Raw genomic sequence first — 23,085 nt, forward strand, 5'->3', positions numbered from 1 at the left:
ATGGAAGAAAATGAGTCCAGCTTCGTTTGGAGTGAGTGAATGATCATTGAAACACAGAACATTTTGGGTTGGAAAGGACCTTAATGACCAGCTAGTTCCATGCCCTCCCGTGGGCAGGGACACCTTCCACTCTCCCAGGTTGCTCCAAGCCCTGTCCAACCTGGCCATGGACACTTCCAGGGATGGGGCAGTCTCAGCTTCTGTGGGCAACCTGTGCTGGGGCTTCACCACTTCCACAGTGACAAACATTTTCCTAATATCCAATCTAAACCTACACTCCTTCCATTTCAAGCCCTTTCACCTTGTCCTAATGTCGTGGTTTAACCTCAGGCAGCAGCCACGCCCCATGCAGCCTCTCCTTCACTCCCTGCCCACCACGACCAGGGAGACAACTGCAAAAGTAAAAGTTGGAAAACCGCTGGGTGGAGATAAATATAGTTTAACAGGAAAAGCAAAAGCTGTGCACACAAGCCAAGCACATCAAGGAATTCTTTCACCATTTCCCATGGATAGAAAGGTGTTCAGCCACCTACAGGAGAGCAGGGCCCCATCCCACCCAACAGTAACCTGGGAAGACAAAACCCACCACTCCAAATGTCCCCTCCTTCCTCCTCCATCCACTCACTTTCTATACTCAGCATGATGCCACATAGAATATCCCTGTGCTCAGCTGGGGTCATCTGTCCTGGCTGTGTCTCCTCCCAACCTCCAAGTACCCCCACCCTCCTTGCCAGCCTAGAAGCACAAAAAGCAGAAAAGGCCTTGGCTCTGTGACAGCTCTGCTCAGCAATAACAAAAGTATCTCTGTGTTATCAACTGTGTGTTCAGCAGAACTCCAAAACACAGTCCCATACCTGCCACTGTCGAGAAATTAACCCAGACCCCAGCCCACGCATCAACTCCATGCCCTTGTCCAAAGTCTCTCTGCAGCTCTCCTGTAGACTCCCAGAGTACTGGCAGGTGCCCTGAGGTGTCCCCTGAGCCTTCTCCTTCCCAGGCTGCTGGGATGAAGCTGTTACAAGGCCACGGCAATCAGGCAAGGGAATAGGTGTAGCCTGGCCATGGGAATGATGTTATGTGAGGCTGCAGAGGAGCAGACTGGGAATACCTGAGTGTACTCAGAGACAGACGAGTCCATCTAATGTCACCAGAGATGTTCTGTTGGGAACAGAGGCACGTGTAGGTGCTGCAGCAGGAGCAGCTGCAGCCGGTGTGATTGATTAAATGAACAAGGAAGTCACCAGACCCTGTTAACTGATCCTGACATACCATGCTGCAAGTCAGCAAATTTGAGAGAAATTCTGAGGAAACCATAACAAACATCAACCCATTTCAGTGAGGGTATGAACAAACACCCCTAAATAAATATAGAAAACTTCTCTTTTCTGTGGAATTCTCTGTTTATAAGGAAGGGGAAATTCATGACTGGGTAAATATTTGACTGATTCTGACATACCATGCTGCAAGCCAACAAATTCAGGAGAAATTATGAGGGAACTATAAAACCAATTGTCAACACATTTCAGTGTGGGTGTGAACAAAACTCCAGATTAAAAATAGAAAACCTTCTCTTTTCTGTGGAATTCCCTTTTAAGGGGTGAATATATGACTGCGTATATATTGCACTGGCACTCCTGAGGATTCAAACAGTCCTTTCTCCAGGGAGAAGACAGAAGGAACAGTTCAGCTGCTGGTTCTGAGCTTCTCTGCTTCAAGGTAAGCTCTTGCTCCTTCCTCACCATTGCCTCCAATATTCAAAGTCTTTCCTGAGCTTTGGAATAAATATATATAGATAAAGCCTAAACTGGAGCTGCTGAGCTCCAAGGAGCAATCTGAGCCTATGCATGCACAAATTTTGCAGCAGTTTAGTATTTTCTGTCAGTCAGAAGGGCAAGGACAGAAGGAATGATTTGGGAAAGAATTTCAAGCCAAGTCACCTGTAAAATTAACATCAAACTGTTCTATAAGAAGGAAGGGGGAGATTATCGAGTACCAAAATTCCAGTTGTGACCTTGCAAAAAATGCTGGACAAACAGAGGTGCTGTCTGAGCTCCTAGGAAAATTCACTCTAAACCCTGCTGGGGAAATCTAACAACTGTCTCTTCCTGGAGACATAGAAACCCAGAAGGCCTGAGACTGCAGCAGAGGCATTTGAGAGTCCTCTGCCACTTTGGGGATGCAAGCAGACTCCTGTGTCACTCTTTCCCACAGCAGGATGGTTTCTATACTATATATCTCTTAAGTCAGATTTTAAGTAAGTTAGATAAATTTTAATCTCATGCAGTGGGTTATGAAAAAGGCCTTTTCAGACACTTCTCTGCTTGAGCTGGGGCAGCTATGGGCATGTTCTACAGAGTACTGGGAAAAGTCCCTACTTGTAGTCCCAGTTCTCAGTTTCCAGCTCATTGGTCACCACCTTCTTGATCCAGGGCTGAAAAAGAGAGACCTCTTTATCTGCCTGTCCTAGCTGCCTTATTCCAAATGCTGATGATATCAAATCATTCCACTGAGTGTCTGGCAATGCAAATGCACACATCCCTGCTCTCCCAAACCTGTGCTGCCTCTGAAAGCAGACAAAGCCCCTTGCTTGCTTGCCAGCATCCCAGAGAGCTTTTCAGCAGTTTTCTCATAAAGCAATGATCTCGCTGACTGCTGAGAATCACATCAGCACTGAGAAAGACAAAATGGAACATTGGGCTGTCCAGGAAATTCCTGCAATGGTGCCTTTGACTGCACGGGAAAATCAATCATCAAAGCTGAAGATGGGCATCAGCAGGAATCCCAAGCAAGCACAGGAAGAGCTGTCCCTCAGTGCTTGCATTGCAGCAACATTGTGCTGATAAGATGGAGGTGTCATCCCTCGTGCTTGCTTGCTTACCATCTGCTTGGCCCCTTCATTTGCTCTCTCCATGTGTCTGCAAGTCCAGAGGCTGGGGTTGGATAAGGTGGAAATGCAAGGTCAGGACACCCATTGCCCAATGTCAGCTGCTAGGCAGGACCCCAAATGGATCATTTGGGCTTTAATAGTGGGTCTGGCTGGAAGAGCTGCATGTCTGTGTGAACCTGGATGGAGCCAAAGACATGTATGAAGTGCAGCATCGCTGTTCTTCCCTATCCAATGCCCCATGAGATTAAAGCCCAGCTCAGTATTGCAGGGGGCTGAGCAGAGTCTGTGCCCAGCTGCAGGTGTCTGCTGTGGGAAGGTGCTCAGAGCAGGAGGGAGGTGAGAAAAGGTGACCTTGTCCCAGGGCTGTGCATCACTTACAAGATAACTTTGCTGTGACAGCTGATTACACTCCTGGAGGGTTTGGCTCCTTCCTTGTACAGGCTGATTTCTCCCTCTGCTGCCATCTCTGGGCACCTAAACCCTGTTTTAGGTTTCACCCTCACTGCCCTTGTGACTTTTCCATATCTAGGAGGACAGAAATTACTCCTTTCCTGGTTTCTCATAATGCCCTCCTCTGCCAGCTCTGGCCCCCTGCACAAAAAGGCTCCAGGCCATGACCAGCTCTCTCCAAGCTGAATGTCCCTCTGCATTTGCCTTCCAGGGGAACAAGAGCCCTTCACTGAAATCCACGCACCATGCTGGGGCTGCTGCTGCTGCAGGTGTTGGTGAGCTGCCTCTGGCTGGGACACAGCGAGGTGGTGAAGAATTTTGAAGATTGTCTTGAGTTTTTCTACGCAGGAACCACCCCAAATGATGCCCTGCACCCACAGAACCCAGCCTGGATCTGTCAAAGCTACAGTGACACCTATCACTATGCCACCCTGTACGACAGAGAGAGGAGAATTCCAGTGTACTCTGCTTACAAATACCACCCTGGACCTGCCAAAAGACCTCATAAGTATTGGTATGTCGAGCCCCAGGTGAGTGTTTGTCTTACAGCACATCACTCCCCAGCCACTCAGAGATGAGCTGCAGCATTTAAATTGCCACTTCTATTTCCTGACACCCCACTATGCACATGCAAACAGACATAGAGGGTGGGAATTTTCTCATTCAGCTTCAAGCACCTGCACCACATGATTCTTCTGATGCATCTGACACATCAGCAGGAGGATGAGATGAATCATATCCCAAAGGTGACCAGTTTTCTGCCTTGACCTGACAGGATCAGCAAAGCAGGTTACCTCCCATTACATTAAGAAGTCAAATGATTCCCCTCCCTGTGCCCTGCTGTGGTGGGTGACCACAAGGAAAAGGCATCCAAGGGAGGCTAAACTTGAGGGACCAACAGTCCTGCTTAGGTATGATCCCCACTTTTCCCTGAGCTGTTCTGCATCCCTGACAGAGCTTATCTGCTCCCAGTGAAGAGTCAAACAGGCTTTGTGAGTGGTGTGAGAAAAGTGAGGAGAAACTCAAAAAGGGAGGTGAGATGGCCCAGGGACAAAGCCATGGCAGGCTCAGGCACCACAGATGCATGGTCAGGTTGACTGTGGAGGGATTTCTGGAGTGACATTTCAGGCAGTGGAAAGTGAGGAGCATCAGTGTCAGTCCAGTCAGAAGGGTGTGATCTCCATGCATGGGCAGTGACCCCTGAGCTCCTTTGGCTCAGGCACAAAGATCCAGAAGGGTCCAGCAGATCAACAGAACTCCACAAGCTACAGAGCCCTCAGCAATGTCTTTCAGACAAACTTCAGTAAGACAGGCCAGGCCAATTGCAGAAGAGGAAAAGAGGCAATTCCTGCCATTGCTAAGGACAGAGTAGCAGGATGGCATTTGGGGGAAGGTGAGCAGAGAAGGAAGACACATGCCCTACTCCAGAAGAAGGCTAAATATGTTTCTCTAATGATGAACAAAGAGATGTTAAAGTTACCAAAAAAAATAATCCTTTCTTCTTATTAAGCATAGGAACTTGAGCAAATAATCTGGTCTTGCACCACTGCAGCCTCCACATTCTCTCTTTCTGTGGAATCATAGAATGGTTAGTGTTGGAAAGAACTTTAAATGTCATCTCCATCCAACTCCCCTGCATGGGCCAGGCCACTTGCCTCCAGATCAGCATATTCCAAGCCCTATCTCACCTGCCATTTCCTCCTGGACTTTGGGCCCAGGCCACCCAAAAAATCTTTGATTTTATTACCTTTCTCCAGAGGACTTCTTGGAGTATTTATTTTCCCCAGGATTCTTCTGAGGTTACAGCTCTCTCTCCAGTTTGTAACTTCTTTTCAGTGATGCTGCAGAAAACCCTCCCTGGCCCAGTTCTGCCCTGAGATACATTCTTAGCTCTGCTGTAACAGATTCCATTTACACTGAGACCTTTTTGCTTACTGAGCAAAAATGTTCATCCATGAATGAACTGTAGCCCTCCCAGGGAAACTTCAGTGCCAGGACTGATTTCCTGGCACATTTCCTGGTGTATGGGGTTAGAGGAGGCAACCTCTGGTGTTCCACAAGTGGGGTACACTTGTAGCAACAACACAAAAGAATCACAGAATCATAGAATCACAGAATCCCAGTGTGGTGTGAGGACATCCAGAGAGAGCCCTGGGCAGATTTGGGGTGTGAAGACAGGAGGACAGGGAAGCAGATTTGGCAGGGAACGTGTGCCACCAAAGTCACCTTTCAATCCAAGGAGTAGAAAATGCTCCTTGTCTCTTGCATCCATCTGTGCTCCCAGCACAGGCTGCAGGATGGACCACAAAGGTCACAAATCAAAATGAGACCAGTCAGATTCTGAGTTCCTTTCTCTTTACAGCTCTTGCAGTCATGCAGGAAGGGCTTGTCTCTGATTTTTCTCAGATTCATACATTTTCATTCACTGAGATGACAAAAAATCAAATCTTGACAGCCAGAGACTTCAGCTCCAGAGAAATTTTCTCTGGTACTCCTCCATTCTAACACCTCATTCTCTTTCCCTGTCCAGCTGATAAGTGAAAATGAACTTCAGAACATGGAAAGAGAAATAGTCCTCGTAGACCAACTTCACAGATTCACCTTAGAGGAAATCAAAAGGAGCCAAGCTGTCCTTGAGGACTACAACAAAATGACTGGTTTGAACCGTGGCCATTTGGCAGCCTGTAGCCATATGGATAGTAAAGAGAACAAGACATCTACCTTCACCCTCACCAACATAGTGCCCCAGGACGAAAATCTCAACAAAGACAAATGGAACAAATACGAGTATAAAACGGTGCCCCAAATGAGCCAGGGCTGTACAACCACCTACATCATCACAGGAGCTGTGCCTGGGAACACCAACACTGCCGATGGGAGGGTTAATGTACCCAGCCACATCTGGTCAGCTGGCTGCTGCCTGGATGGAGACCAGCCTAAGAAGTCTTGGGGGGTTATTGCTGAGAACAACAAGAACAGGTTGAAGAAAGTCAGTCTGGGGGACCTGGAGAACATGTTGGCCACACTCTACAAGGGGAGAAGGGTTACTCTGTTCAACAATGCCTGTCCCCGGCAGGAAGCCTCACTTGCTTGATGGAAAAGGCTCAGTGGCTTTTCCCACATGTCACAGAATCACAGAATCACAGAATGACAGAATCACTGAATGGGTTGATTTTGATGGGACCTTAAAGCTTTGAATAGCATCTCATTCTGACCTGCCTGTCATGGGCAGGGACACCTTCCACTACACCAGGTTGTTCCAAGCCCTCTCCAGCCTGGCCTTGAAAGCTTCCAGGGATGGGGCAGTCAAAACATCACTGGGTAACTTTTCCTCCTACCACAGCCTGCTCACAGTGATTTACTTCTTTATAATATCCCATCTAACCCTGCCCTCCATCAGTGTGAAACCATTCCCTCTTGTCCTGTCACTCCATGCCCTTGACCAAAGACCCTCTCCAGCCCTCTTAGAGACCCTTTAGGTACTGCACTCTCGGGCCTCTTCTCCAGGCTGAACATCCCCAGCTCTCTCAGCCTCTCTCCAGAGCAGACATGCCCCAGCCATCGGAGCACCTTCATGGCCCCCACTGGACTCCACTGCAACAGCTCCATATCCTTCTTGTGCTGTGGGCCCCAGAGCTGGAGGCAGCACTGCAGGTGGGGTCTCAGCAGAGCAGAGTAGAGGGGGACAAATGTTCTGTGCAGCGTCTGTGCTGCTTCATTCTCTGGTGTGTTTCCAGTTCTGTCCCTCAGGGCACCTCCTCCTCTGCTCAAAGGCACAAAGATGTGGGCAGAGCTTCCAACTGCTTTGCTCTGCTGCCCATCTCAGGACAGAGCTCTCAGGAACAAGTCCTCTCCCCCTTAGCTCTCCACGAGAGTGTGCAGCTGACTTGTCCCTCACCTCCTTAGCAAGGCTGTGTGACCAGGGCACCTCAGGCTGCCCAGAGATCTTGTCTGGACATCTCCATGTCTCGCAATACTCAAACCTCAACAATACATGGTCCTGACAACCTGCTCTAGCTGATGCTGCTTGAGCCTGGAGTCTGGACTAGAAGATCTTGAGAAGTCCCTCCAAACCCCAACAATTCAGTGATGATGTGATCCTGGGACATGCTTTTGTTTGCTTGCTTTTGAAAGTGTGCCTTGAGAGCAGCAGCTGTTGTATCAGACAGACAGGCTTTGGCATCAGATACAGAGAAAGCTTTGAGCAGCCAAAGCTAAATCCCTGTTATGTACTGCTTGGATACCTTCAATCTCTGCTCTGCTTCTGAAGCTTTTCTGCAGATTGATGGGAAACTGATTTGGGGAAATGTATTCAATGGTTGTAAAAGATCAGTATGTGCCACATCATTTAGTTTGCAAGAGCTTACAATAAAAGTTATTTGTTGCAGTGCTGGATTACAGAGTCACATTTATATAAACCACTGGTTGCTCCTCACTGAGATTTCTACCACCAGCAGTAATGTTACGGTGCCCAGAGCATCCTCACAGGACATTGGGTGTCCAAATACAATTTGAGGATGCCATGACAGCCACACAAGTGTCAGCATCAGACACCAGTTATTCTCCTGTGAAAGGGAATGAACAAAGTGGGCCAGGATGCCAATGGCTCATACAAGCCGTGTCACTTTCAGAGGTGACAACTTGGGACTGCACTTCTCAGCTCAGGAGCTTTTGTTCATCATCATGCTGGGTCTCATTGTGCTGCAGGGACCAAGCTGTTTGGGGGCTGCACTAAAACATAGGTTCTGGTGGAGGTGCAGAGTGAGGCAGCCCCATGCAGGTGTCTCCAGGTGTGCTGTGTCCCAGCTCTGACCGCAGCCAGCAGAGCTCCAGGCCGGCCTCAGCTGCATAAGGAGATGCATCCCGGGCCACTGCAGCTGTCCTGAGGTCTGGAGAGCCCCACTGGGGCTGGCTGATGTGCTGCAGAACCCTGGGCAACACCCACCCTCACCTGGGCCAGCAGCCAGAGGCCAGGCCTATTCCCCTGGGGCAGCTCTGGAGGCTCTGGACACCTGAGCACAGGGAACCAGATCCCAGCACAGACACGGGGCACTGCCTGGCAGCACCAGGGAGCTCTGCTCCTGTTACCTCCAGCTGCCATGGCCAGAGCAGCAAGAGCCTTGCCTTGTGCCTGCTGGGCTGCACAGAGACCAAGGAGAAGATTTTGCCTTTTAGGAGAACAAAGTGAGGACATCACTCTCACCCCCTTTGCTGGATAGCTCCTGAGATCCCAGGTCCTCTGCCTGGATGGATTTTTTCTCCTGGGATCAAATGCTGACACAGCCTCTGATGGGATGAAAGCATCAGTGCAATTTCAGGCTGAGGCACCTCTGCAGACACCTCTGCTGTACCTCAGGGGGTTCCCTCTGACTTGCTCACCCACCTCTGCACATCTGCTGGGGCTTGAGACCACACTCATCCTCACCACTGCTCATCCCATGTCCACTGCCCTCTATTCCCAGCTCTGGAACCACTGGCTGCTTGACCAACTGTTGTGGTTTGACACTGGCAAGTACCAGGCAGCCACAAAAGCTGCCCACTCACCCTCCCATGCCATGTCTGGACAGAGGAGAGAAAAATAAATTAATGGAGGCTTCATGAGCTGAGATGAGGACTGAGGGAAAACACTCCAAGGGAAAAACACGTTCAAGGTCGAGATAGAAAGTGAGTTCATTATTAGCAAAATCAAAGGTGGATAATGAGAAGCAAAGTACCTCATAAAAAAAAGAACACCTTTTCTTTCCCCAACCCTTTCCTTCTTCCCACCAACAGCACAGGGAGACAGAGTTGGGAGGATTTGGTCAGTTCATCACCCAAGGTTTTCTTCCAATCCTCAGGGAGAGGAGTCCCTCCTCTAATGCACTGTGGGGTCCTTCCCACAGGAGACAGGTCTCCTTGAACTTCTCCAGCATGACTCCACTCTCACTAGCAGCAGTCCTGACAAAACTGTTGCAATGTGAGTCCCTCCCACAGGCACACAGGCCTCCCAAACTGCTGCAGCATGAGCCATTCTTCCACAGGGTGCAGCCTGGGAGCAGGGCACCCCCTCTCTTCATCATGTCTTCCACTAGATCACAGCCTCCTCCAGGCATCCACCTGCTCCCCCACAGGCTGCAGGAGGAACTCTGCATCTCCTGTGGCTCCTTGTGGATTGCAGGGCACTGCTGCTTCCACATGATCTTCGCCACAGCCTGCAGTGGAATCTCGGCTCCGGGGCCTGAAGCACCTCCTCTCTCACCTTCTCCACTGACCCTGGTGTCCCCATGTCGTTTCCCTCACATGGTCTCACCTCCTCCTCTTCTCTGGCTGGAATTAAAACTGCAGACCCCACTTTGTTTTTATTTTCTTCTTAAAGATGTTATTGCAGAGGTGTTACCAACAGCTCTAATTGGCCCAGCTGTGGCCAGCAGCATGTCCATCTTCAGAGCCATTAGGGACTGCCAGACACCGTAGAAGCTTCTAGCAGCTTCTCACAGAAGCCACCTCTGTGGCCCCTCCACTACCAAAACCCAGGCTGTGCAAAACCTACACATCAACCCCACCAGTGCCACTTCTATCAACTTGTCAGGCTTTTCCCAGGACCTTTACCCCTGGCAGTAATCAGAAATGCCCTGCCATCCACAGCAAGCTTGTGAAATACATGGGAAGCCCAACAGAGAAAAGGATCAGCTTGGATTCTTCCTTATTTCATATATGAGGAGTGCTGCTTTCCATCAGTTCTAACCAGTGCTGGGTGACTGGGGAAGTCCCGGATGGCTGGAGTTTTTGTGACACCCATTTGCAAGCAGGCCTGGAAGGAGAAGCTATAAGCACGTCCACCTGATCTTGCTTCCCAGAAGGGTTATGGAGCAGATTGTCCTGTGTGATCACACAGCACATTCAGGATAACCAAGGTCCCAGCCAGCAGAGGTTTAGGAAAGGCAGGTCCTGCCTAGAGAGCCTGATCTCCTTTGATGACCAGATGATGGCCTAGTAGATGAGGGGGGAGGCTGTGGAAGTGTCTACCTGGACTTCAACAAAGCCTTTGGCACAATCTCCCATGGCATTCTCCTGCAAAAGCCATCAGCCCACAGCTTGTAGAGGTGCTCTGTTGGCTGGGTCAGGAACTGTCTGGATGTCCAGGCCCAGAGAGTGTTGGTGAACAGTGCCACATCCAGCTGGCGTCTGGCTGCAAGCAGCGTCCCCCAGGGATCAGTGTCAGGCCTGATCAGACTTTACTGATGATCTGGATGAGGGCATCCAGTGAACCCTCAGTAAGATCACAGATGATACCAAGTTTGGTGGGAGACTCAGCCTGCTGGAGGGCAGGAAGGCTCTGCAGAGGGATCTGGACAGGCTGGATCCACAGGCTGAGGCCACGTTTGCAGTCAGTGCAGGGAAAGGCCATGACGCTAGTGAAGGCCCTGGAGGGTAAGGCCTGTGAGGAGCAGCTGAGGCTGCTGGAGTTCTTTAGCCCTGAATGGGGGGGCTCTGAGAGATTATTTCTCTCTACAGCTCCCTGAAAAGGGGGTGTAGCCAGGTGGGGGTCAGCATTTTCTCCTAAGCAACCAGCAGGACGATGAGAGGACAAGGCCTCAACCTGCACCTGGGGAGATTCTGGTGGGACATCAGGAGGAATTTCTTCTCATAAAGGGTGATACAACACTGGAATGGACTGCCTGAGGATGTGGTGGAATCCCAGTCTCTGGAGACTGGATGTGGCACTCAATGCCATGGTCCAGCTGACCAGGTGAGGATAGGTCAGAGGTTGGACTCCATGATCTCAGAGCCCTTTTCCAATCTGTGCTTCTCACAGGAGCCCAGCTTGGAGCTGAGCAGAGGGCTGCCCCAGCTCCACAAGCATGCTGCCAGCCACCTTTCATCTGGGATTGCCTCTGTTTTCTGCTGAGCCTGGTGTGAATGTGGAACAGGGATACAACCCTTTGCTGAGCCCAGAGCCGGCCCATGCCCGCACTGGGGTGGGAAACACCTCTGTTCCCTGGAAAGAGGCAGCTGCAGTTTGCTCTGTTTGTCCATCTTTGAGGAGAGCTCTGGGATGCAGCGTGTCACAGGGATTTTAGACACTAAGGAAAAATTATTTTTGCCAGGAGCTGTGAGGGGACACTGTGACCTAAACTCACTTCACTGCAAAGTGGGTTGGATCATGCAGCTTGCTTAGTCTTTTCCCAGTAACACCAAGGGTTCACTTTCTGTGGACTGAACATGTTGCCATGTGCTGTCCTAAAAGAGAAGGGAACAGGAGAATGAAAACAGTGGCATCTTCTGGACTCTGCTTGAGGGAGCAGCTGGGCAAAGCTCTTTTGGCCCATCCAGGAGCCAAACTTTCCTGTTAGACAACCTTGATAAGGTTACATAGTAAGATTACGCCTCCAATTTCCGAGGAACTACTAATCTATTGTGCATTTGGGTGGGTTTCTGCACTGAGCTTCTCACTTGCTCTACCTGGGCAAAATGTCCCTTGCTGTTGGGCAACAGCACTTTGGCACACAGGAATATCAGCCAAGAACCTCTGAGGATCAGGTGAGGAGGTGTTCAGGAATGCTGCTGCCCAAGTGCTGTGCCACACACCTGAGGATGCTGCAGAGAGCATTGATACCCTGGCAGTGCTTTGGGGGACACAAACTGAGTTTCCAGCATCACCCACGTCAGCCACCCACACACGGTGCTCCAGGCTCTGGCTGATTTCTGTGGAAGATCAGCCTGTGAAGCTCTGTTGCACCAGGAGCTTTGGAAATTCCAGGCTGCTGATTACAGTGAAGAAGGAAACACCTCTTGGCAGACCATGTCCCTAAGAGAATTAGTGACACAATGTACCCAACAGGACTCTGGATTTGGAGCTGCTCAGAGGATGCTCAGACAGTGGAAAGGATCAGTTAAATATGGCCTTGAACAGCTGCAGAATATCAGTTATACCATATAATTAAAAAAAAAAAATAAAGTTCTATTTCTTGTCTTTAAGAAGGCATAAGTGAGGAGCAAATGGATTTGGAGTAAGCTTAGAGAATCCACGACAACATCCATTAAAGATTTTGAAGTGCTTTACCATCAGCAAGTGAAACACAGATCTCTGACAGGAGAAATGAAGCAAGAAAATGCAAAAGAGCTTGTCCAAGCTTATGCAAGAAAAGAGGAGCACAAACAGCATACAGACCTCCAGAGTCCATCTCTCTGTTCTACCATCCTTACATTTTAAAAAAAGTACTTCTCACTTTGCACTACAGTTTTCCACAGAGTTTTAAGTGTTAATTCTAAGCTCCATGGATGATTTTTTCTGGCGTGGTGTCCTTTAACTCATTATCTCCTCCTCTGTACACATATGATATAAAAGGATATTCTGATATTCTGAAGTACTTCAGAATTATGAAAAGATACAAAAAAAAAATAAAATAAAAAGAAAGTCCTAAATTTTACTCTTAAGGCAAATTCCCTTTCTTATGGGCATAATGAGAACAAGTTTGAACTAGCATTCATTCCTCATCTTGGAAGGAGAGAAAACACTGAGTGGGAATTGCAAGGCTACTAAATATATGTTTAAGATATTGTGATTTCCTAATGAATATGCTGTATAATGTGTTTTGTGTACTATCTGTTCATCTGGCAGATTTCGCTGCAGACAGATTTGAAACAAGTACCCAAACAGCTGACACCCACATCACAGAATCTCTAAGGGCACCCATTAAACCAAAACTTTACTTCTCTTACATGTGCAAACTGTAGCTTATATGCAGACAGCTTTGCACTTAGAGACAGAGCCATGGGTGGCGTGACCGTAGAGAATTTACAGAGCTCAACACAGCAACATCCAGATATAGAAAATTGCTGCACATGACTGAGCTGGGGTACCAGAAGTGTCACCTACACCATGCTGTGCTCAGAGGAAGAGATCTGGCCTTCCAACTTGTAGTGGTTTAGATTTGTTAATTTGAGTTTTTTGGCTAAGGTATTAAATAATGTGGTGGGGTTAAAATTTCTAGAGTACTTATTTATTTTCTCTTGTGAGATATGGATTAGGAGAAGGGTAAAACAGGTTTAAAATTTTAAAGGAATAAAAAAATTTTATTCTTATAAAATAAGAAACTAGAATAAAATTTTTAGAAACTTTTTTTGTTTAACTTTTTCTTAACTGATTATGTAGAGACAAAATTTGGGATGATAAAGCAGTATTAATAATACAATAGTTTTTTATTAGTTTTTGTAGGGAGAGGAGGGTTTTTTGTTATGTTATGGAGATTTTTTTTTACAAGAAATAGTTCTTTTGTGTTTTTTTATTTTTACAAATAGTAGTTGCTTGAGTAAAAATTTTATTATTGTGACTTCTTTTATTTTCACAGCCCTCCTAGAGGTGTGTTTACGGGTTATGAACATAAGGAGTATTATTTTAAGGATGAGTTATTTAAAGGTAAAGGGGTTTTTTATTTGTTTTTATGATCATCCCTGGGAACAGGGGCTTTTTCTTCTCTCCCTGAGGGCAAAGGATTTTTTTTTTTTAAGATTTTTATGGGATCAGTTATTTTAAGATTTGTTTGGTTTTATTAATGGATGTTTTTGTTTAGATTTATAGTTTGAATATTTTATATTTTTAATATCTTTATGAATTAAAAGAGATTTTTTTTGTATGCTATTGTTTATTTTTATGGCCCTACCAAAAGAATATTTTAGCTTTATTTGATAATTCCTCATCTCTCTTTTGTTTGAGGTTTGATTTTTTTTTCTTCTAATTTTGATATTTTTATGTTGGTTTTTTATGTGTTGATTACTTTTTTCATTTTTTTTTTTGAGAAAGGATAAAGGTTCGGAGGTTTTATTTGTGTAGTGAAAGGGGTAGATTTTGCCCAAGCCACAGAACTCACTCTGTTGGATTTTAGGCTGCACTGGGCTTCTCCCGCAGCCTGGCAGCCACTGGGAGGGGTGGACAGTCCTGGCTCAGCCTTTTAAATTTCATTCCTTCTAAATTTTAAACCTGTTTTACCATCCTCCTAATCCATATGTCGTAATAAAAAATAAATAAGTACCCTAGAAATTTTAACCAGCACTAAAACCTATATTATTAAGGTGTTAGCCAAAAAACTCAAATTAACTAATCTAAACCACTGCACAACTGCACTAAATTGACTGCTCAGAGCCTATCACACTCAGAGAAGGACAATATGGTTTTACTACCTTTCCTTGAATCAGGGCTTTTTAAAATGTACTTGGGTCCAAGTCCCAGCTCTGCTGTGCACCTGAAATGGTTATATGTTCTCCTGAAAGCTCATGTCCCTCATCATCAGTGTGTGGAGCAAGAAACTCCAGAGGTACTTCAGTAATGTGGGCTTGAGGTGCAGAGTGAGGCAGCCCCATGCAGGTGTCTCCAGGTGTGCTGTGTCTCAGCTCTGACCGCAGCCAGCAGAGCTCCAGGCCGGCCTCAGCTGCATAAGGAGACGCATCCCGGGCCACTGCAGCTGTCCTGAGGTTTGGAGAGCCCCACTGGGGCTGGCTGATGTGCTGCAGAACCCTGGGCAACACCCACCCTCACCTGGGCCAGCAGCCAGAGGCCAGGCCCATTCCCCTGGGGCAGCTCTGGAGGCTCTGGACACCTGAGCACAGGGAACCAGATCCCAGCACAGACACGGGGCACTGCCTGGCAGCACCAGGGAGCTCTGCTCCTGTTACCTCCAGCTGCCATGGGCAGAGCAGCAAGAGCCTTGCCTTGTGCCTGCTGGGCTGCACAGAGACCGAGGAGAAGATTTTGCCTTTTAGGAGAACAAAGTGAGGACATCACTCTCACCCCCTTTGCTGGATAGCTCCTGAGATCCCAGGTCCTCTGTCAGGATGTTTTTTTTCTCCTGGGATCAAATGCTGACACAGCCCCTGATGGGATGAAAGCATCAGTGCAATTTCAGGCTGAGGCACATCTGCAGACACCTCTGCTGTACCTCAGGGGGTTCCCTCTGACTCGCTCACCCACCTCTGCACATCTGCTGGGGCTTGAGACCACACTCATCCTCACCACTGCTCATCCCATGCCCCACTGCTCCCTCTGGAACCAGGCTCTGGAACCACTGATCATCTCCATCACTCCCACCTCCATCAGCTCCCTCATGATCCTGAGGACCTTTACCCCTGGCACTACCCAGAAATGCCCTGCCCTCCACAGCAAGCCTGTGAAGCACCTGGGAAGCCCAACAAAGAAAAGAATCATCTGAGTCACTTCAAAATCCCCTTCCTCCAGTACTGCAATCACAACAGAGTTTACATTTCTTTCCCTGCATTTCATCAATTTCATTCTTGATGTAGAAATTCAACCAAGTCAACTGCAAATTTGATATCTAATGCCTGATTAGGAAGGGTGGAGAAGAACATTGGAAACATTTGGAGAAGGACCAAATCCCCACGCAAGGTGTTGCAAAAGTCAACTTGGAAATCCTATAAAACCATCCAGTCTCAGACTGCAGCAGAGGCATTTGAGAGTCCCCTGCCACTTCGGCACTGCAAGCAGAATCCTGTGCTGCTCTTTCTCACGGTAGGTTGGTTCATATATATCTATTAAATTAGATATTAAGTAAATTAGATGAATTTTAATCTTTTTGTGGGGTTCACGATAAAGGACTTTTGAGACGCTTCTCTGCTTGATTTGGGGCAGCTATGGGCATGTTCTGCAGAGCACTGTAATACGTCACCACCTGTGGATCATGTTATCAGTATCCAGCTCACTGGTCACCAGGTTCCTGATCCAGGGCTGATAAAGAGGAAAAGGACCACATATCTTAGATCAAAGCAGGGCTATGTGCAACTCAACATCCTGTATCCAATAAAAATGGAGAGACAAGGGACAGGGAGAAGAATAAGAAAAGAGCAAATGCGCAAGGTGACTTGTCAAGCCTTCATCAGTCCTCAACTCACACCCTTCCCAGCCAAAAGTTGGCTTTGTGCTTTAGGGGCTGTGGCAGCTTCCTCTCCCAGGAACCCTTTCAACAGTTTGTCCCACCTACCTTTTTCCAAATGCTGATGATATCAAATCATTCCACTGAGTGTCTGGCAATGCAAATGCAAGCATCCCTGCTATCCCAAACCTGTGCCGCCTCTGAAAGGACACAAAGCCCCTTGCTTGCTTGCCAGCATCCCAGAGAGCTTTTCAGCAGTTTTCTCATAAAGCAATGATCTCACTGGCTGCTGAAAATCACATCAGCACTGAGAAAGACAAAATGGAACATTGGGCTGTCCAGGAAATTCCTGCAACGGTGTCTTTGACTGCACAGGAAAATCAATCATCAAAGCTGAAGATGGGCATCAGCAGGAATCCCAAGCAAGCACAGGAAGAGCTGTCCCTCAGTGCTTGCATTGCAGCAGCATTGTGCTGATAATATAGAAGTGTCATCCCTCGTACTTGCTGCTACCATCTGCTTGGCCCCTTCATTTGCTCTCTCCATGTGTCTGCAAGTCCAGAGGCTGGGGTTGGATAAGGTGGAAATGCAAGGTCAGGACACCCATTGCCCAATGTCAGCTGCTAGGCAGGAACCCAATTGGATCATTTGGGCTTCAATAGTGGGTCTGGCTGGAAGAGCTGCATGTCTGTGTGAACCTGGATGGAGCCAGAGACATGTAGGAAGTGCAGCATCGCTGTTCTTCCCTACCCAATGCCGCATGAGATTAAAGCCCAGCTCAGCATTGCAGGGGGCTGAGCAGAGTCTGTGCCCAGCTGCAGGTGTCTGCTGTGGGAAGGTGCTCAGAGCAGGAGGGAGGTGAGAAAAGGTGACCTTGTCCCAGGGCTGTGCATCACTTACAAGATAACTTTGCTGTGACAGCTGATTACACTCCCGGAGGGTTTGGCTCCTTCCTCGTACAGGCTGACTTCTCCCACTGCTGCCTCTGGGCACCTAAACCCTGTTTTAGGTTTCACCCTCACTGCCCTTGTGACTTTTCCATATCTAGGAGGACAGAAATTACTCCTTTTCTGGTCTCTCATAATGCCCTCCTCTGCCAGCTCTGGCCCCCTGCACAAAAAGGCTCCAAAACCTGACCAGCTCTCTCCAAGCTGAATGTCCCTCTGCATTTGCCTTCCAGGGGAACAAGAGCCCTTCACTGAAATCCGCGCACCATGCTGGGGCTGCTGCTGCTGCAGGTGTTGGCGAGCTGCCTCTGGCTGGGACACAGCAAGGTGGTGAACTCCTTTGCAGATTGTCCTGAGTTTTTCTATGCAGGAACCACCCCAAATGATGCCCTGCACCCACAGAACCCAGCCTGGATCTGTCAACGCTATAGAAACTCGTCTCACTATGCCACCCTGTACGACAGAGACAGGAGAATTCCAGTGTACTCTGCTTACAAATATCACCCTGGACCTGCCAAAAGACCTCATGTGTGGTGGTTTGTTGAGCCGCAGGTGAGTGTTTGTCTTACAGCACATCACCCTCCAGCCACTCAGAGATGAGCTGCAGCATTTAAATTGCCACTTCTATTTCTTACCATCACACTGTGCACATGCAAACAGACATAGAGGGTGGGAATTTTCTTATTCAACTTCAAACACCTGCACCACATGATTTTTCTGATGCATCTGAGACATCAGAAGGAGGATGAGATGAAGCATATCCCAAAGGTGACCAGTTTGCTACCTTGACCTGACAGGAACAGCAAAGCAGATTACTTCCCATTACATTAACAAGTCAAATGATTCCCCTCCCTGTGCCCTGCTGTGGTGGGTGACCAAGTGATGGGGAAAAGGCATCCAAGGGAGGCTAAACTTGAGGGACCAACAGTCCTGCTTAGGTATGATCCCCACTTTTCCCTGAGCTGTTCTGCATCCCTGACAGAGCTTATCTGCTCCCAGTGAAGAGTCAAACAGGCTTTGTGAGTGGTGTGAGAAAAGTGAGGAGAAATTCAAAAAGGGAGGTGAGATGGCCCAGGGACAAAGCCTTGGCAGGCTCAGGCACCAGAGATGCATGGTCAGGTTGACTGTGGAGGGATTTCTGGAGTGACATTTCAGGCAGTGGAAAGTGAGGAGCATCAGTGTCAGTCCAGTCAGAAGGGTGTGATCTCCATGCATGGGCAGTGACCCCTGAGCTCCTTTGGCTCAGGCTCAAAGATCCAGAAGGGTCCAGCAGACCGACAGAACTCCACAAGCTACAGAGCCCTCAGCAATGTCTTTCAGACAAACTTCAGTAAGACAGACCAGGCCAATTGCAGAAGAGGAAAAGAGGTAATTCCTGCCATTGCTATGGACAGAGTAGCAGGATGGCATTTGGGGGAAGGTGAGCAGAGAAGGAAGACACATGCCCTACTCCAGAGCAACGTGTCCCTAAAGATGAACAAAAAGATGTTGAAGTTATGAAAAAATAATCATTTCATCTTATTACCCTTAGGAACTTGAGCAAATAATCTGGTCTTGCACCACTGCAGCCTCCACATTCTCTCTTTCTGTGGGATCATAGAATGGTTAGTGTTGGAAAGAACTTTAAATGTCATTTCCATTCAACTCCCCTACATGGGCCAGGCCACTTGCCTCCAGATCAGCATACTCCAAGCCCTATCTGACCTGGCATTTCCTCCTGGACCTTGGACCCAGGACACTCAAAATATCTTTGATTTGTTAACTTTCTTCAGAGGCCCTTTTCAAGTATTTAGTTTCCCCAGGACTCCTTTAAGGTTACAGCTCTCTCTCCAATTTGTAACTTCTTTTCAGTGATGCTGCAGAAAATCCTCCCTGGCCAAGTTCTGCTCTGAGATACATTCTAAGCTCTTCTGTAACAGATTCCATTTACACTGAGACCTTTTTGCTTACTGAGAAAAAAAAGTTCATCCTTGAATGAACTGTAGCCCTCCCAGGGAAACCTCAGTGCCAGGACTGATTTCCTGGCACATTTCCTGGTGTATGGGGTTAGAGGAGGCAACCTCTGGTGTTCCACAAGTGGGGTACACTTGTAGCAACAACACAAAAGAATCACAGAATCATAGAATCATAGAATCACAGAATCCCAGTGTGGCATGAGGGCAACCAGGGAGAGCCCTGGGCAGATTTGGGGTGTGAAGACAGGAGGACAGGGAAGCAGATTTGGCAGGGAACGTGTGTCACCAAAGTCACCTTTCAATTCAAGGAGTAGAAAATGCTCCTTGTCTCATGCATCCATCTGTGCTCCCAGCACAGGCTGCAGGCTGGACCACAAAGGTCACAAATCAAAATGAGACCAGTCAGATTCTGAGCTCCTTTCTCTTTACAGCTCTTGCATTCATGCAGGAAGAGCTTGTCTCTGATTTTTCTTAGATTCATATATTTTCATTCACTGAGATGACAAAAAATGGAATCTTACCCATCAGAGACTTCAGCTCCAGAGAAATTTTCTCCATTACTCTCAGTACACATTCTAACATGTTTCTCTTTCCCTGTCCAGCTGATAGGTAAAAATGATCTTCAAGAGATTGAAAGAGAATCAGTCCTCATAAATCAACACAAGTTCACCTTAGACCAAATCAAAAAGAGCCAGGCTGTCCTTGACGACTATGACAAAAAGACGGGTTTGACCCGTGGCCATTTGAACCCCAATGGCCATATGGATAGTAAAGAGAACAAGACGGCTACCTTCTCCCTCACCAATATAGTGCCCCAGGACAAAAGTCTCAATGATGGCCAGTGGAACAAGTACGAGTCTAAAACAATGACCGAAATGAGCAAGGACTGTACAACCACCTACGTCATCACGGGAGCTGTGCCTGGAAGCACCAATGTTGCCGGTGGGAGGGTTAACAGACCCAGCCACATCTGGTCAGCTGCCTGCTGCCTGGTGGGAACACAGCCCAAGAAGTCTTGGGGGGTCATCGCTGAGAACAACAAGAACCAGGTGGAGAACCACAGCCTGGGGGAGCTGGAGAACAGGTTGACTTCACTCTATGGGGAGAGAAGGGTTACTCTGTTCAACAGTGCCTGTCCCCGGGAGCAAGCCTCACTTCCTTGATGGAAAAGGCTCAGTGGCTTTTCCCACATGTCACAGAATCACAGAATCACTGAATGGGTTGGTTTTGATGGGACCTTAAAGCCTTGAATAGCATCTCATTCTGACCTGCCTGTCATGGGCAGGGACACCTTCCACTACACCAGGTTGTTCCAAGCCCTCCCCAGACTGGCCTTGAGTGCTTCCAGGGATGGAGAAGTCAAAACATCACTGGGTAACTTTTCCTCCTACCACAGCCTGCTCACAGTGATTTACTTCTTTATAATATCCCATCTAACCCTGCCCTCCATCAGTGTGAAACCATTCCCTCTTGTCCTGTCACTCCATGCCCTTGACCAAAGACCCTCTCCAGCCCTCTTAGAGACCCTTTAGGTACTGCACTCTCGGGCCTCTTCTCCAGGCTGAACATCCCCAGCTCTCTCAGCCTCTCTCCAGAGCAGACACGCCCCAGCCATTGGAGCACCTTCATGGACCCTACTGGACTCCACTGCAAGAGCTCCATATCCTTCTTGTGCTGTGGGCCCCAGAGCTGGAGGCAGCACTGCAGGTGGGGTCTCAGCAGAGCAGAGTAGAGGGGGACAAATGTTCTGTGCAGCGTCTGTGCTGCTTCATTCTCTGGTGTGTTTCCAGTTCTGTCCCTCAGGGCACCTCCTCCTCTGCTCAAAGGCACAAAGATGTGGGCAGAACTTTTAACTGCTTTGCTCTGCTGCCCATCTCAGTACAGAGCTCTCAGAAATGAGTCCTCTCCCCCTTAGCTCTCCACAATTGTGTAGCTGACTTGTCCCTCACCTCCTTAGCAAGGCTGTGTGACCAGGGCACCTCAGGCTGCCCAGAGATCTTGTCTGGACATCTCCATGTCTCGCAATACTCAAACCTCAACAATACATGGTCCTGACAACCTGCTCTAGCTGATGCTGCTTGAGCCTGGAGTCTGGACTAGAAGATCTTGAGAAGTCCCTCCAAACCCCAACAATTCAGTGATGATGTGATCCTGGGACATGCTTTTGTTTGCTTGCTTTTGAAAGTGTGCCTTGAGAGCAGCAGCTGTTGTATCAGACAGACAGGCTTTGGCATCAGATATAGAGAAAGCTTTGAGCAGCCAAAGCTAAATCCCTGTTATGTACTGCTTGGATACCTTCAATCTCTGCTCTGCTTCTGAAGCTTTTCTGCAGATTGATGGGAAACTGATTTGGGGAAATGTATTCAATGGTTGTAAAAGATCAGTGTGTGCCACATCATTTAGTTTGCAAGAGCTTACAATAAAAGTTATTTGTTGCAGTGCTGGATTGCAGAGTCACATTTATATAAACCACTGGTTGCTCCTCACTGAGATTTCTACCACCAGCAGTAATGTTACGGTGCCCAGAGCATCCTCACAGGACATTGGGTGTCCAAATGCAATTTGAGGATGCCATGACAGCTACACAAGTGTCAGCATCAGACACCAGTTATTCTCCTGTGAAAGGGAATGAACAAAGTGGGCCAGGATGCCAATGGCTCATACAAGCCGTGTCACTTTCAGAGGTGACAACTTGGGACTGCAGTTCTCAGCTCAGGAGTTGTTGTTCATCATCATGCTGGGTCTCATTGTGCAGCAGGGACCAAGCTGTTTGGGGGCTGCACTAAAACATAGGTTCTGGTGGAGGTGCAGAGTGAGGCAGCCCCATGCAGGTGTCTCCAGGTGTGCTGTGTCTCAGCTCTGACCGCAGCCAGCAGAGCTCCAGGCCGGCCTCAGCTGCATAAGGAGACACACCCCGGGCCACTGCAGCTGTCCTGAGGTTTGGAGAGCCTCACTGGGGCTGGCTGATGTGCTGCAGAACCCTGGGCAACACCCACCCTCACCTGGGCCAGCAGCCAGAGGCCAGGCCCATTCCCCTGGGGCAGCTCTGGAGGCTCTGGACACCTGAGCACAGGGAACCAGATCCCAGTACAGACACGGGGCACTGTGTCTGTGCTGGGATCTGGCAGCACCAGGGAGCTCTGCTCCTGTTACCTCCAGCTGCCATGGGCAGAGCAGCAAGAGCCTTGCCTTGTGCCTGCTGGGCTGCATAGAGACCAAGGAGAAGATTTTGCCTTTTAGGAGAACAAAGTGAGGACATCACTCTCACCCCCTTTGCTGGATAGCTCCTGAGATCCCAGGTCCTCTGTCAGGATGGATTTTTTTCTCCTGGGATCAAATGCTGACACAGCCCCTGATGGGATGAAAGCATCAGTGCAATTTCAGGCTGAGGCACATCTGCAGACACCTCTGCTGTACCTCAGGGGGTTCCCTCTGACTCGCTCACCCACCTCTGCACATCTGCTGGGGCTTGAGACCACACTCATCCTCACCACTGCTCATCCCATGCCCCACTGCTCCCTCTGGAACCAGGCTCTGGAACCACTGATCATCTCCATCACTCCCACCTCCATCAGCTCCCTCATGATCCTGAGGACCTTTACCCCTGGCACTACCCAGAAATGCCCTGCCCTCCACAGCAAGCCTGTGAAGCACCTGGGAAGCCCAACAAAGAAAAGAATCATCTGAGTCACTTCAAAATCCCCTTCCTCCTGTTCTGCAATCACAACAGAGTTTACATTTCTCTGCGTTTGCTTAGTTTATTTCTTGGGAAAAAACTCAAGCCAAGTCACCTTGAGAACTAACATCAAACATTTAATTAGAATGGGGGGGGAGCATATTGAATACCAAAACCACTCCCAAGGCAGTGCAGAAGTCCTCTAGACAAACACAGGTGCTGGCAGAACTCCTGGACAAATTCACTCTAAACCCTCTTTGGGAAAACCTAGACAACTTCCTTCATGAAGATCCTGTACAAATAGCCA

At 48.4% G+C, this 23,085-nt stretch overlaps 2 protein-coding genes across 2 annotated transcripts; both read left to right on the plus strand.

Annotated features, from left to right (window-relative positions):
• Positions 1 to 1,596: 1,596 nt before the first annotated feature.
• Positions 1,597 to 21,541, plus strand: LOC131592576 (endonuclease domain-containing 1 protein-like). The gene is made up of 3 exons (XM_058864155.1): positions 1,597 to 1,716; positions 17,381 to 17,699; positions 19,705 to 21,541. Exons 2-3 carry the CDS (start codon positions 17,415 to 17,417, stop codon positions 20,263 to 20,265), a joined length of 846 nt encoding a protein of 281 aa, XP_058720138.1. The 5' UTR covers positions 1,597 to 1,716; positions 17,381 to 17,414; the 3' UTR covers positions 20,266 to 21,541.
• Positions 1,623 to 7,732, plus strand: LOC131592573 (endonuclease domain-containing 1 protein-like). The gene is made up of 3 exons (XM_058864152.1): positions 1,623 to 1,716; positions 3,549 to 3,867; positions 5,868 to 7,732. Exons 2-3 carry the CDS (start codon positions 3,583 to 3,585, stop codon positions 6,429 to 6,431), a joined length of 849 nt encoding a protein of 282 aa, XP_058720135.1. The 5' UTR covers positions 1,623 to 1,716; positions 3,549 to 3,582; the 3' UTR covers positions 6,432 to 7,732.
• Positions 21,542 to 23,085: the final 1,544 nt, after the last annotated feature.

This window comes from Poecile atricapillus, chromosome Z, assembly GCF_030490865.1.
Source record: "Poecile atricapillus isolate bPoeAtr1 chromosome Z, bPoeAtr1.hap1, whole genome shotgun sequence".
NCBI classification, from domain to species: Eukaryota; Metazoa; Chordata; class Aves; order Passeriformes; family Paridae; genus Poecile; species Poecile atricapillus.

Coding starts and splice junctions, on each gene's coding strand:
- LOC131592573 (XM_058864152.1), top strand. CDS start 3,583: ATGCTGGGGCTGCTGCTGCTGCAGGTGTTGGTGAGCTGCCTCTGGCTG. Junction 3,868..5,867: donor ATTGGTATGTCGAGCCCCAG/GTGAGTGTTTGT, acceptor TTCCCTGTCCAG/CTGATAAGTGAAAATGAACT.
- LOC131592576 (XM_058864155.1), top strand. CDS start 17,415: ATGCTGGGGCTGCTGCTGCTGCAGGTGTTGGCGAGCTGCCTCTGGCTG. Junction 17,700..19,704: donor GGTGGTTTGTTGAGCCGCAG/GTGAGTGTTTGT, acceptor TTCCCTGTCCAG/CTGATAGGTAAAAATGATCT.